General features: G+C 30.7%; 1 protein-coding gene and 1 long non-coding RNA gene across 6 annotated transcripts in view; one reads left to right on the top strand and one right to left on the bottom strand.

Annotated features, from left to right (window-relative positions):
* LOC111701559 (cAMP-specific 3',5'-cyclic phosphodiesterase 4C) overlaps positions 1-15,482 on the top strand; it is a 107,058-nt gene that overhangs the window by 52,262 nt on the left and 39,314 nt on the right. For 3 of the 5 annotated variants that reach the window (XM_023472892.1, XM_023472893.1, XM_023472895.1), the window contains 2 exons: positions 1,873-1,959; positions 2,968-3,036. In XM_023472892.1, coding sequence (XP_023328660.1) covers positions 1,873-1,959; positions 2,968-3,036 — 156 coding nt within the window. Of the gene's footprint in view, positions 1-610; positions 720-1,872; positions 1,960-2,967; positions 3,037-12,604; positions 12,858-15,482 lie in introns of those variants that run through there. The other 2 variants (XM_023472896.1, XM_023472894.1) reach the window with 2 other exon arrangements.
* Positions 13,456-14,963, bottom strand: LOC111701561 (uncharacterized). Its single transcript, XR_002765220.1, has 3 exons — positions 14,900-14,963; positions 14,593-14,611; positions 13,456-13,606 (listed from the first exon to the last, which is right to left on the bottom strand). It is a non-coding gene; the product is annotated as an uncharacterized LOC111701561 (long non-coding RNA).

Raw genomic sequence — 15,482 nt, 5'->3', positions numbered from 1 at the left:
CCCTAAAATAATTCTATTCTATTTTTATCTCCTTCAAGTTTCCCTGAACAAAGTTTTTATAAAAATATTTGCTCTGCCAATAGATTCCAGCAGAGGATCATATTGCTGGAAAAGTTTGCTCCGGAAAATCAAAAACAAAGGATAATTTATGTTGGATTTTTTTTCTCAGAATCACCCTTGTACTTGGCAAAGCCAAAAGATGTTGATATGAAAATTTTAAAATCAATAATCGATATAAAATTTCAAAATCTATATTAATAACAATAACTTGCGTAGAAACCCTACTTTGCCTGGATTATTCCCTAAAAAAGTAAACTCACTTATTTTATCATTTTTAAAGAACATTCCCGTGGTTTTACCGAATTCCCCAATCAAAATGTGAGTCAAATCAATCCAGGGGCTCAGGAGTTATGCAGCTTATGCTCGGACATCATAACAAAACTACTGATTTGTATTTGTAAATTAGAAGATTTAATTTCGTCTTTAATTTGTTGCAGTAAGGAACGTATCTAATATTTTATATTTTTAACTGTTGAGGAAAAACCAAGACAAATAATCCCTTCGCTTTATTCTTAAGAATGAATTGGAAAATCACGATAGGTTGTATATTGAACAAATTTCAGATTTTTCTTGAACATTTGGATGAAAAAAATGGCGCCACCAGGCCGACGAGTTAAATTCGACCGTTTGCTGAGCTGCCCTGTCGGCCACATGAAGGGGTACTGATACACAATACACATGTTTTATTTTTTTTAAATATATTGCGTTTTGATAAAAAGCACAGGTGTAAATTATTTTAATACTGTCTTGTGGAATCAAATTAAAAATATTAATTTTAAAATTTTGAATTGAAAACGGAAACAGTCCCTTTTGTGTTACTAAATACAAATACACATATTTAAGTGGAGTTTAATGAATTATTGCATGTGACATTTTTACTTCGAATTTTATTCAAGATTTAAGATTGAAAATACTTATTTTGTAAAATAAAATGTCGAGTCCGAAGTTTATACTTGGAGTCAGAGGTTGCGTGATTTTCTTTTACCGCATTTATAAAAGTATATGTCCTCTTTGAGATTTTAAGCCTTGCACGAAATGATTATTCTATTTTCAAATTTCTTTTGAGATGATACTTAATGAAACTCATTTGAAGACAACCTATTATTAAAGGCCCCATGTTTGTTGCTAAATATCCACGTAATTACACATTTGCCAAAGACAACTGTTTAAAGGGTACCGCTGTGAATCAAACATGTTACTCTACAAATAGATAGACCTTATATACTTTGAAATTCTTTATTACATACAGTCGACGTAGATTACAGTGGTAGGCATTTATATCAATTAAAAAAAAACTACTTTCGATTTTAACTTTGATTTATGTTAAGCTAATAAACATAAACAAAGAAGTTAGGAGAAGCTTCTTTTGATTGCTTGTAAACTTGTAACCTGTAACCTTGTTAACAATCAAAACTAAAAAAAAAGTTGCCTTCATTGTATTGATATCATCGCCTACCACTGCATATCAATAAAATAAATACGAACTTCTAATTTCAATTTGATTACTACCAAGCCTTAAACATTCAAACAAAAAAGTTGTCAATTAACAGCACCTCTTGGCTCTTAGTTTAATTGTAAATGCTTGTTAGGGATGAAAGCATTATTTATGAAAAATCGTCTTCATTGTACTGATATCTTTGTCGACCTCTATATCCCCTAAAATAGAGTATAAAATAGTAAATACAAAAATTTACGTTAATGGGTGAATGGGTTAAAATGTTATGACACTAAAATTTTAATCTGAACCTCTAGTTTATTGTGCCCCCCCCCCTGAGCTCTTGTTGTGAATATTTTCTATTTAGTATTGTTCAGGATTGATGAAAGAGGAAGCAGTGAAGCTTTATCAGGTCTTATTCTTCCACAATCTCATCCACATAGAAGAGAAAGCTTTCTTTATAGGTAAGTTTTCACATTTAAAAGAACTGAACACTTACCACAAACTCTTGTTATTCCTATGAAGTAAGTTTTTATAATAAAAATAACTAAACACTTCCCACAAACTCTAGTTATCCTTATAAAGTAAATTTTTATAATAAAAAAACTGATCACTTACCACAAACTCTAGTTATCCCGACAAAGTAAGTTTGCATAAAAAAAACAGAACATTTACCGCAAACTTTTATTTTTAAATACACGTTAAGTAAGTTCCATATTAAAAATAACTAAACACTTACCATAAACTCTAGTTCTAAAATCGCTATTAATAAGTTTTTACAATAAAAAGAGCTAAACATTTACCACAAACTCTAGTTTTTAAATTCATAAAAAGTAAGTTTTTATAATTGAACACTTACCACAAACTCTAAATCCCTGTAAAGTAAGTTTTCATAATAAAAAAAATTGAACACTTCCCACAAACTTTAAATCCTTGTAGAGTAAGTTTTTACGATAAAAATATGTGAGCACTTCCTACATACTTAATAAAGTTTGTGGAAAGTAAGCTTTAACAAAAATAAGAACGAAAATCGTACCACAAACTTAAATTTTTAGATCCCTGTAAAGTAAGTTTTGAACACTTACCACAATCTATAACTTTTTAAATCCCTGTAGAGTAAGTTTTACAATAAAAAGAACTGAACACTTGTCACAAACTCTAATTTTTAAATCCAGTTTGCATGGGAGACGGTAGAACCCTTTAATATTTTAAAATTTTACTATTTTATCTCTCTGAATTCATAGTTTTAACTATTAAAGGTTAATGATTGTGACAAGTTATGTGAAATACCTTTGAATTTTCGAAATCCACGAAAAAAAATTAATCCGCGAAAATCTGTTTTATTGTTTGATGCTTTAAGGAGAGAAAACGCCGCAAATAAAACAACAATTAAAAGTTAAAATAGAAGAACTAAGGAAGCTTTGTATAGCTTTGTCTTATAGGTGAAATTGTGTGATTATATTATTTCGTAGAACTGAACCTGAGTTCGATCTTCCCTCATCCACACATTCTAGAAATTCATCAATAGCCAGTGAAGCCGGGTAAGTCATTTTATAAGAATTGTGTTAATTTTGATCCGTTTATAATTGATAAAATAGCAGCAAAATGTAAAATTGTAGCATTAAAAGTAGCATCAAATATATCTGCATTGCAAAAGCAGCATCAATGAAAGCAACTTTAGCAGCAGTTTTACCAGCAGCGCAAGCACCGTAGGAGCATATTGGATGTAAAGATCCTCTTAGCCAGAGCTATTGTCACCCCTTACCTATAACTTAGTTTTGTTCAATTTCTTAAAATTTATTTCTGTTCCTTTCTCCTCTAAAACGATTTACGTATTGTCAGTTTGAGCAGAGGGACCCACAACACTTCTGAAATATAAGGATGACATTTGAGCAATATTCTGATTGGGTTTTTAAGCTGATTATAGAGGCTTGATTTCACTGGTACATCTAGAATTTGAAAATCAAAATTGTTATGGGTGTAATGGGTCTGTTTACTCTGCACTAATCCAGTGTTTCATATTCATTTGAATATTTAGAATCATACATTAAGTCTCACAGTTGTCTTTCTAATCCACAGTTTTATGGGTCCTACAGTATAATATTAAAAACTTATTCGTGTGTCCCACCCGCTTTCTCTTGATTCCTATCCCTAAACTTGAAATAAACTACATCTAGCGGAGCAGAAATATATTAACTCCGGCCTCGACAACCACTATACGCACTTTGACGCAGGAATGACGTCACTTGAAGGAAGGGAGGGAAGGGGGGAGGGACATCTTTCATTCGAAGTTCTGAAGAGTTAGATTGGATAGGGATAAAGTTCAGAAAAAAATGGCGGATAGTGCGTGATAAAGTAACATGATCTTGGAAATAGAAAAAGTATTAATTCCATGAAATTAATTTTATTTGATATGTCTCGAGATATCCTTATTTTATTCAGTTTTTTTTCGAAAATTAATAATTCATGTCATCATAGAGAATAGAATATATATTAGAGGGGAATTTAAAGAATCTCTCGGTATGAATTTTTTCAGTCCCTTTCAGCCTGAAAGGGAGTTCAAAGTGTACAAATCATGTAAATGTTCACAAATTATATGCAGTAGAGTACATTAATACAGTATGTTCCCTAGACTATTCATTTCAATTTCGAAATTTTTAAACTGTTAAATAAACTTTATGATGAATTAGGTGAATAAAAAACATCATTTGATTTATAGTTATAACGGAAAATCATCGTTTGTAAAGTGAAAGGCATAGAGTCTATGTGAAATGATCATTGGTCAATAATGAAACCAGCCTATTTCATAATTTGGTTTTCTTTTAACAATAATTTTAGATTTTCTATAAAATGATATTCCAGGGCCCAAAAGGTTATATAGCATAAATGTGTGAAGTACACCTGCAGTATGGAAACAGTAACACGTTTTTCTATTAAATTCCCCTCTAATATATATTCTATTCTCTATGCATGTCATCCATTAATCTTACCAAAATTGTTATAAAGCTATAATCATTTTTTAAAAGAGTCTAAAATAGACCTAAATTATTATGTTTTAATGTTATTAGGTCTAAGAATATAATTATATTAGTAATTTCATGTCTGCAATAGGTCTCTTTGACAAAATCTCCAATAGTTTTATAAAAATCCTGTCTTCATTTTTATGTCTTGAATAATAAATAATACTATTACTAGCAAGTCTCCAAATGATTCTTATTTATATTTTCGGTCTAGCTCCTAACAGATAGATAGATATTCATCTAACGCTGGTTTATAAATTGTCTCAAGAATATCATGCCTCCAAAAGATTTTAATAATATCATACCTCCAATCTATCTCAATAATATCATGCCTCCAATAGATCTTACTAGTATCATGCCTCCAGTAGATCTAAATAATATCATACCTCCAATCTATCTCAATAATATCATGCCTCCGATAGATCTTACTAGTATTATGCCTCCAGTAGATCTAAATAATATCATACCTCCAATCTATCTCAATAATATCATACCTCCAATAGATCTTACTAGTATCATGCCTCCAGTAGATCTCAATAATATCATACCTCCAATCTATCTCAATAATATCATGCCTCCAATAGATCTTCCTAGTATCATGCCTCCAGTAATTCTAAATAATATCATACCTCTAATCTATCTCAATAATATCATGCCTCCGATAGGTCTCATTAATATCTATCATATCGATAGTTTATGCATTGCAGACATATTTTTAAATATTCATGTATTAATCCTGTATTCGGGTTGTAACGAAACATGGATTAATGTGACCATTTTATTTTTCTTCTCAAAATTGATATAGTAGTTTTTTTGCCATCTTCTGTAAATAGTGATACCAAGACACCCAACCACAACAAATCAAGGTCGTTCAAGAGCGATATGAAAGATTCAAATGCATAATTGTATCCTTTGATATTTGTAATAGATTTTTAAATGTTTTAGTATTTATTCACGGAGTTATAAGGAGTTTTGAAGTTTTGAAGTTTTTAATTTTTTCCAGTGTTGAAGTGCTGAAGTGTTGAAGTGTTGAAGTGTTGAAGTGTTGAAGTGTTGAAGTGTTGAAGTGTTGAAGTGTTGAAGTGTTGAAGTTGTTAAAGTGTTGAAGTGTTGAAGTGTTGAATTGTTGAAGTGTTGAAGTGTTGAAGTGTTGAACTGTTGAACTGTTGAACTGTTGAATTGTTAAAGTGTTGAAATGTTAAAGTGTTGAAGTGTTGAAGTGTTAAATTGTTAAAGTGTTAAAGTGTTAAAGTGTTGAAGTGTTGAAGTGTTGAAGTGTTGAAGTGTTGAAGTGTTGAAGTGTTGAAGTGTTAAAGTGTTAAAGTGTTAAAGTGTGAAAGTGTGAAAGTGTTAAAGTGTTGAAGTGTTGAAGTGTTGAAGTGGTGAAGTGTTGAAGGGTTGAAGGGTTGAAGTGTTGAAGTGTTGAAGTGGTGAAGTGTTGAATGGTTGAAGTGTTGAAGTGTTGAAGTGTTGAAGTGTTCCATTTTTGAAGTCAATAAAATAATATTGATAATATCTTATGTCTGGTTCAACGGCTAAAATTTTCGGAAATTGCAATCGATATTTAGGACTTTAAAAATTTGATTCTTCCCTAGTCCTGGCCGGGTGCTTACGAGGCAATTTAGGTTGCGGCCCTAACTGTTAAAATCAAGCGCCACATTTTCTTGAATTTGACAAAATGATACTCTATCATAAATGATAATCACGTTTCAAATTGGATTCCGATGGGTATCAACAATACCAAACCTATAATAGGTCTCTATAATAAATAATAATAATATGATAATAATATAATAGATCTAATTTGCAATAGGCTTCAAAAACAGCAATTTCTTTTGTTAAAAAAATCTATCTAATCTATTTTGTGGTTAAGCCCGTATACCTGGAGAGCGAACTTTTACCTGTAAAAAGTATTTACTCTGTAGGGAAACATAATTAAGAAGACACGTGTATCATCTTTTATGGTTCAAGTAATACATGCACTTAAAAAGATCATTAAACACAGATATAATAAATATACTTCAAACACATACATTCATGGGAGAAGAATATCCAAGAAGTTAAGAACTAAGGAGAGGAGAATATCCAATGAGGTGTAGAACTAAGGAGAGGAGAATATCCAAGGATGTATAGAACTAAGGACAGGAGAATATCCAAAGAGTTTAAAACTAAGGAGATGAGAATACCCAAGATAAATAGAACTAAGGAGAGGAGAATATCCAAGGAGTATAGAACTAATGAAAGGAGAATATCCAAGGATGTATAGAACTAAGGAGAGGAGAATATCCAAGGAGTATAGAACTAATGAAAGAAAAATACCCAAGGAGCATAGATCTAAGCAGAGGAGAATACCCAAGGAGCATAGATCTAAGGAAAGAAGAATACCCAAGGACTATAGATCTAAGGAGAGAAGAATACCCAAGGAGCATGGAGAATACCCAAGGAGTATAGATCTAAGGAGAGGAGAATACCCAAGGAGCATAGATCTAAGGAGAGGAGAATACAGAAGGAGCATAGATCTAAGGAGAGAAGAATACCCAAGGAGCATAGATCTAAGGAGAGGAGAATACGGAGCATAGATCTAAGGAGAGGAGAATACAGAAGGAGCATAGATCTAAGGAGAGAAGAATACCCAAGGAGCATAGATCTAAGGAGAGGAGAATACCCAAGGAGCATAGATCTAAGGAGAGGAGAATACCCAAGGAGCTTAGATCTAAGGAGAGGAGAATACCCAAGGAGTATAGATCTAAGGAGAGAAGAATACCCAAGGAGCATAGATATAAGGAGAGAAGAATATCCACAGAGGTAAAGAACTAGTTAAGGAGAACAGTGTACAGAACTAGTACATTTATCAACATTTCGTTGCAGCAATTATTTTCAGAAATAAAACACTGTTCACAATCTTTGCTATAGTTTACAATAAAACACGTGTAAAGCTGTCCTGATACGTCACAGTATATTGTAAACAAACCTTGTCCCCCTCACTTTAGTTCTGTTTTCATTGCATGCACTGTTAATGGTTTCTCAAACACATAAAATACATTATATAAAGGTCTGGTTACAATTAAGCGCCCTGCGCTAAGATACATTGGTTGTATTATATATAAGATTTTCTTTTTTTTTACTGTATACTGTATATTGGAGAATATACACCTTGTATATTTATACTGGAGTACATAAATATACCATTACCCTGTATACTGTATACTAGAGTATATATACCCTGTATACTGTATACTGGAGTATATATACCCTGTATAAAGTGGAGGCTGAGTTCTCAGTAGTCTGTTTCAACGTCCGATAGGAAAAGAGCTTTCTAGTTTCTAGTTTCTAGTTTCTAGAATCCAAGAACTAGAACCCTAGAATGTAGAATCTAGGATCTAGATTTCACGATATCCTGTAAAGTTAACTCGAGTGTATATACATCTACTACAAGTTAATATAAACTTATAGAAGGATGAATCAGTGGTTTTGTGATATATTTGAAAAAACATGTTTCAGTTGTTAGTATCATCTCCAGTATATGTTAGTGCATCTATTGATTAACCTACATTCTTTATTTATATTTTCTTGGTTATCACATGAACAAGATAACAAGAATTATTCCTCAGATAGTAGAATGTAAAGAAAGGGTTGAAAGGGTAGGAAGGATAGGAAGGGTAGGCAGGGGGAGGGTGAAAGAATACGGAAAGTTAGAGTTACTGAATAAGTAATGTATCTCTTTGACGTAATGAAAAGTTTCAAAGTTTTCATATATTTTTATCAGATTTCAACAATTTTGATTTACAGATTTCCACATAAATCCCATTAATCAAGATTATCTAGTTTATATAAGTTATAAATATAAACCGCTGACAAATATACTGTTTCTTTAAATTATATTTAACAACTGCTGACATATACGAACGGTGGACTAATATTTAGTTTGTGTCGAAATACAAAACCTCTCACAGCCGGACACATATCTAGTTTACATAAAAATACAAATATAGTTTCTATTTACAGACCAATCCGCTGATATTATCTAGCTTTTATAAAAAGACCAAACCGTTGAAAAATATCTGGTTTCTATATGAAGACCAAACCACTGACAAATATTTAGTTTCTATCGAAAGACCAAACCACTGACAAATATTTAGTTTCTTTCTATAGACCAAACCGCTGACAAATATCTAGCTTTTATAAAAAGACCAAAAAAATATTTGGTTTCTATATGAAAACCAAATTGCTGACAAATATCTAATTTCTATCTAAAGACCAAGCCGCTAACAAATTTCTAGCTTTTATAAAAAGACCAAACCTTTGACAAATATTTAGTTTCTATCTAAATACCAAACTGCTGACAAATATCTAGTACCAATCTATAGACCAAATTCCGTAAACAATTATCAAGCCTTTATAAAAGACCAAACCGCTGACAAATATCTAGTTTCTATCTAAAGACCAAACCGCTGACAAATATCTAGTGTCTATCTAAATACCAAACTGCTGACAAATATCTAGTACCAATCTATAAACCAAACCGTTGACAAATATCTAGCTTTTATAAAAATACCAAACCGCTGCGGATATCTAGTGTCTATCTAAATACCAAACTGCTGACAGATATCTAGTACCAATCTATAAACCAAACCGTTGAGAAATATCTAGCTTTTATAAAAAGACCAAACCGCTGACAAATATCTAGTTTCTATCTAAAGACCAAACCGCTGAAAAATATCCAAGATTGTAGTCTTTTAGGTTTGGAATGAAGAATTATATATTTGGCAGATGATCTCCTAGCTCCGGGTTCCTAGCAGATCTAATACAGTTCCTAGTCAATAATATACTATAATCCTCTGTACAAGAGGAGCCTAGAAAACTAAGGAACAGGAAGACGACTTAACCTTTGATTTTTACCAGTTTATTTCAGCCTTAATGCATTGTACTCAGAACCATTTCACTTACTGAATTTATTTCAAAGTCACTGGGCAAAATATTGCTTAACAACAAATAAAAAGATGTTGTTTAAATGTTGTCTTTCTATTCCAGTTTTAAGGGTCCAATTGAAGTACACTGGAGAAAAAAAATACTGCAATAATGTAAAGACTTACATATACTGTACTTCAGTGTACAGTGTACAATGTACATAAACCTAAGTGAGGAGAATTGGTTAATTTGACATTCTGCTGTGACGTCTAAGGACAGCTCAGAAACTAGTAATAATGAAACAATAATAAAGATTGTAAACAAGGCTTAGTATTTTGAGCAGTTCTTGTTTGTTTACGTCACAGTAAACGTAAACAAACCCTTTCCAATTCTCGGTAGATCCCTACCTTACTGGTATGCATGTATCTCTGATTTAATATCGCAGCAAACCTTGTGTTTACTCCGACAGTAAACACAAGGTTTGCTGCAGTAATATTAAACAAAGGAATTGAGTCTTTGTAACAAACTCTGATTTTCTACTACTAATATTATTTCCACCTGATGGTGTAAACCTTTAACATTTCAAACTTAGATTTTTTCATCTAATAGAATTCATAGTTTGAAATATCTAAGGTCTATGGCATTGGATTAAAAAGATATAGGGATTAGAAAATCATAGTTTGTGACAAAGACTCAATTCCTTTCTCTCTTTCCAGAATTATACGCAGAGAATAAGACTTTAAAGGGATTATGGATGATCGAATTTTCAAAATATTGCTTCTAACAAAATTCGATTTTTGGCAATTTTGAAAATCCACGAAATTTTTTGATAAAATTCGCGAATTTGTTTGTTTTATTTTACAATGTATTCAGAGAGAAAAGGTTTACAAATGAAATAGAATATGGTTCCAGAACTATTGAAACGTGTAGTGATAATTTCCTTCGCTAAAAACTAATGAAAATCAATTTCTTTAAATTCATAAAGCATTAAATAAAACTATTTTTGTTTTCATAAATGCAGGAACTCTTTTTCTTTAAGAAAATCGTCTTTCTCATAAGTTAAGATTCAAATACAAATTGAAACGGATTGGAATACAAAAAATGTACAATTTAATTACGATCATAGAAATGGTTAAACTCGGTGTTTTTTTCTTCATGACTAGTCGTCTCTAGAGTCTTTTATGGGTCCCCCTGCATTCCAGATTTTTTAGAAATATGTCTTGACCAGATAATTAAGTTGTCACAGCTTTGTAAGCAATGAAATAAATGTTTATACTTTTATTTTTATACTCACTATACTCGATCACTATCTTTTTAATGGTAAATTTATTACTAGGCACAATTGGGCCTCTTTTTTTTAGACAACTTTTATTTTTTTCTGTCCCTGTCTCGTTCTCCATCAGATTTTTCTGTTTAAATTGTCGGATAAAAACAAATTGGGTCCAAATGTATGTACAGATATTCGAGGCTTGGTCGGTTATAATATCCGAACAGTTTTCAAGGAATTTGAATTTTGTTTTGCAATCACAATAAAAAACTATTATTTGTAGAAAAAATTGATTAAATGACGCAAAAAATTTCACAAAATAATTAAGTCCATGAAGACGACCTATCATTTTTTTATTTATAAAGAAAATAATTATGTTTAATGTGTCACACTGTTTATATGAATACCTCTGTTGTGGAATATTTGGGTAGAAATGTTAATGCATCTCTGCAGTTCACAGTTTATAGTAATATCGTTAAATCCAAATAAACAGAATTCTCAANAAAGAGATTGTGCTCCGATTCTCGGTTTTTAAAGTTTATCTTAATTCATAAAAGTTTAACAATAGTGTCCTTTAGAAACTATATTGAAATATTTTAGATATCTTCTTTTTTGTTAAATAACAAGCCCTAGAACATCCACAACTCCTGGTTAGATTAGGTTAAGATGCATGGATAGATTGTAATAATCTTACAACCCTACATATGAAGAGGGGGGGGGGGAGGTAAAAATTGCTGAGAAATTACCAAACATCGCTGCATTATCAATTATTCCAAGTATCCAGTGAATGCAAATTCTGATGTAAATTTAAATTGTTCCAAACTAAATAATACAAAAACTTGACTAAAAAGATTACTAATAGAGTTTAAATTTAACATAAACATTTAAACAAGATTTATTACAAAATTCAACGAAAATTAGACGTAGACAGATTTAAATTGGTTTGAGCTGTGAATATAAACCTTTAAAAAAGACAAAATTAATTGGGACAAGGTAAAATTATATATTCATTTTTTAACATTTACTGCAGCTGTTTTCCAGTAATTGCCGCCAGTTTTCATTGAAACGCTATCAAGACAACATATTATTATAGCAGTTATTTTGCAGATTCTCTTGAATTTCCAAAATTTTTAAACGTCCCTGCTTATTGTTACTTAAGTAAATTTATAAATTTAGAGCCACTTAAGTCAAAGGCCTTTAAGGAATAAATGTATTTGTAAGTTTAGCAATTTGTCTTTATATACTGGGTATAGTGTATATCTATCAACTATATGCATCAAACTTAATTTTACAAACTTGAATTAGACATGTTGAATTGATGTCTTAAACTTGAACTAGACATGTTGAATTGATGTCTTAAACTTGAACTAGACATGTTGAATTGATGTCTTAAACTTGAACTAGACATGTTGAATTAATGTCTTAAACTTGAACTTGACATATTGAATTGATGTCTTAAACTTGAACTAGACATGTTGAATTGATGTCTTAAACTTGAACTAGACATGTTGAATTGATGTCTTAAACTTGAACTAGACATGTTGAATTTATGTCTTAAACTTGAACTAGACATGTTGAATTCATGTCTTAAACTTGAACTAGACATGTTGAATTGATGTCTTAAACTTGAACTAGACATGTTGAATTAATGTCTTAAACTTGAACTTGACATATTGAATTGATGTCTTAAACTTGAACTAGACATGTTGAATTAATGTCTTAAACTTGAACTAGACATGTTGAATTGATGTCTTAAACTTGAACTAGACATGTTGAATTAATGTCTTAAACTTGAACTTGACATATTGAATTGATGTCTTAAACTTGAACTAGACATGTTGAATTAATGTCTTAAACTTGAACTAGACATGTTGAATTGATGTCGTAAACTAACACTTTACCAAATCTCAAAACCACTATCATCCTGGTTTAATAAAAATTGGCGCTAAATCCACGAAAACCTTCTATCTGTCTGTTTGCAGTGAAAATGTTTATAGCAGTGCATTCTTTATCTGGGATTATGAGGTTCCTTGCACCCTCAGAGGATATAGATAATACAGAGGATTCAGAGAACAGAGAGGATATAGAAAACAAACACAATCTTTCTCTTTTAAAACATATATCTCAGAATAGCAGCATAATCTCCTGGGAGAAGGATGAACTTGAGGTTTCATTTATATCTTTATTTATTAAAGATTATTATAGTTTGGGCGCAATTGGATTTTCGTAAGGGGGGGGGGCAAATAAAATCAGAAGGACGGCTTGTGCAAAGTTCAGTCTATCGGAAAGATTTGATTTTTTTGTCAAATTGCAGAAATGAAACCGAAAACTTACCTCAAACTTTTATTTTCTAATCCATCTATCTTTGCAACTTGATGGTGTAAACCTTTGATATTTCACGTGTTGGCTATTGACATATAGAAGAGTTTATAGCTTAAGAGGTGAAAGGTCTTCCTATCAGGTTGTAAAGATATAAGTTTAAGGCAAGTAATCAGTGGCTTAATTAAATATAATTAATTTTCAAATATGAAAGAGCTGAAAGAGAATAATTTTCCCTTTCTAAAAATGCTCTGTGGTATTCTTAAGTAAACATTGTCCGATTTAAAAACTGGAAAATATCTTGCAATGTTTGGATCAAACGATGAAACTAAAATTGTATTTGCTATTACAGATGATATTTTTTAATTTAAAAAATCAATAAATATTAAAATTTATATTTTATTCAAGTTATACGGAATTTAGTTTGAAACCCCTGAATACTTCACTAGAAAAGATATTAAGATGACTTTTTTTATCAATTTATTATTTTTGAATTTTTCATCTTTTAAATTGGATACAGTTAATACAGATTCTCTTCTTGTCGTCGTTTCTCTCCTTCTTCCTTTTTTCTTTTCCATCCGTTGGCTGTCCCTGATGCTGATAATTTTGAAAGAAAATTAAAATTTCTCGAAACCAGTATTTTTTGGGACACTCTGCCCCATTGTATTAGTTTTCAGTTTTGTTGTCAAACTCAAGAATGCCTGACTTGACAAGCTGATTGAAGGTTAATACAGTGCTTACCATGCTTTAACTCATACTTAAGATAAATTTTCTGAGATATTTAGATGACTATTTTGCTTCATTCGTCTCAAAAAAATATGATTTATTGACAGTTTTCTACTGAATGTATGGTAAAAAACTAAAACTTAGATCCATAAAAAATGTTTAAAAAAATAATTTTACATTGTACTTCTAGATTTTGAAAATATTTACTTTAAATAATTTTTTTTATTGAATTCTGAAAGACCAAGAAACTGCATATATCTAAAGAGAAATAATTCCACGTATTGGGTGGTTCTATAGTTTTACAAATACAAGTTTTTGCATCAAATTGATTTAGAAAACCAAATGCCTTTACTTTCATAAATCTTTTTAATTTTTACTTCGTGAAATTATATTTATGGCTTCTCCGATTCTGAAGAATTTTTTTCCGTACTTCCATATATAACTTGAAGAAAAATCTAAATTTTTCACTCTGAACTAATGATATGCTCAAGCACAATTCTAGTCTTATTTTACAATGTGATTGTGTAAACCTTTGATATTTCAGACTTACATTGCTTGATCTACCATAATTTATAGTTTGAAATATCAAAGGTCTATGAAATCGGGTTGTGAAGATACATTCATTAGAAAATCAAAGTTTGTGGCGAAAACTCAATTCCTTAAGAAGTTCTTTTCAAAAATGTTCATTTAAAATCCATCCGCCGAGAAAAAGGAAAAGCGAAAAATTTATTTTTAAAATTGGTTAAATTGGGATTAAAAGTCACAACATGGTGGGAAAATGTGTGAGTTTGAATTCAAATCTAATTTTTTGCATATTTCTGAACTTGCAAAAAAAATGTCTTGATAGATTACTTTACCTGGGTTTCCCGTTCATCCCTAAAATTTGATTTATATCTTATTCTACAGTTTAATTACAGGGGACTCCATTAAACAAAATAATTTCTCCCCATTTGTGAGTTTGATTCTTGTACCTTATGGAAATTTTTTTTTAATGGGATAAATTAATGAGTTTTTTTTTCAGTTTCCCAAAAATAATTTATTTTTCAAGGAAAAAATTCTTTGAAAATTATAATCGACGCTTTTCTAAGCCACGGTAATAGTTCAAATATAAAATCAAATTTAACTTTGCATAAATTATGTGGTTTTTTATCATTCTGGACTAACCTTAAATTCAATAAAGTTTGTAAACTAGTAAATTCCCCTGAATTTCTTGTCAGTAAATGAGCACTCAGCTAAAAAATAAATTGAAAATTTGATATATAAACTGGAATAAATAAAAATAGTTTTTTGCAGCTTGTCTCACGATAATTTATTTAAATTATTAATTTTCTTAATTAAATAAATTAATTGTTTCTGTGCCACAAACTCTGGTTTTCTAATTCTTATATAATCTTTGCGATACAACATCGTAGATCTCAGATATTTCAAACTATGAATTTTGTTAGATCATATAATCTAAGTTTGAAATATCAAAGGTGTACACCATCGGGTTACAAAGATATAGGATAGAGAAATTTTGAGTTTGAGGCAAAGCCTTAATTCCTTTGTTTGAAAATAACCACTTGTCTTTTTTATAAGATTTTAAGGGGGTTAAAGTGGATATTATAGCTTTACCTAGAATAGGATATAATTGTGCACGATATCCAAACCGTCGTGTTGTTTTACCATTATTCTCTCACACTCTGGACTTTTTGCCTAAATATAATGCACAAATAAAATTGATGGAAAGATATCCATACTTTACTTT

The sequence above is a fragment of the Eurytemora carolleeae genome, unplaced genomic scaffold, assembly GCF_000591075.1.
Source record: "Eurytemora carolleeae unplaced genomic scaffold, Eaff_2.0 scaffold151, whole genome shotgun sequence".
NCBI classification, from domain to species: Eukaryota; Metazoa; Arthropoda; class Copepoda; order Calanoida; family Temoridae; genus Eurytemora; species Eurytemora carolleeae.
The sequence above is the reverse complement of the archived record's forward strand: the minus strand, read 5'-3'. Positions and strand labels throughout refer to the sequence as shown.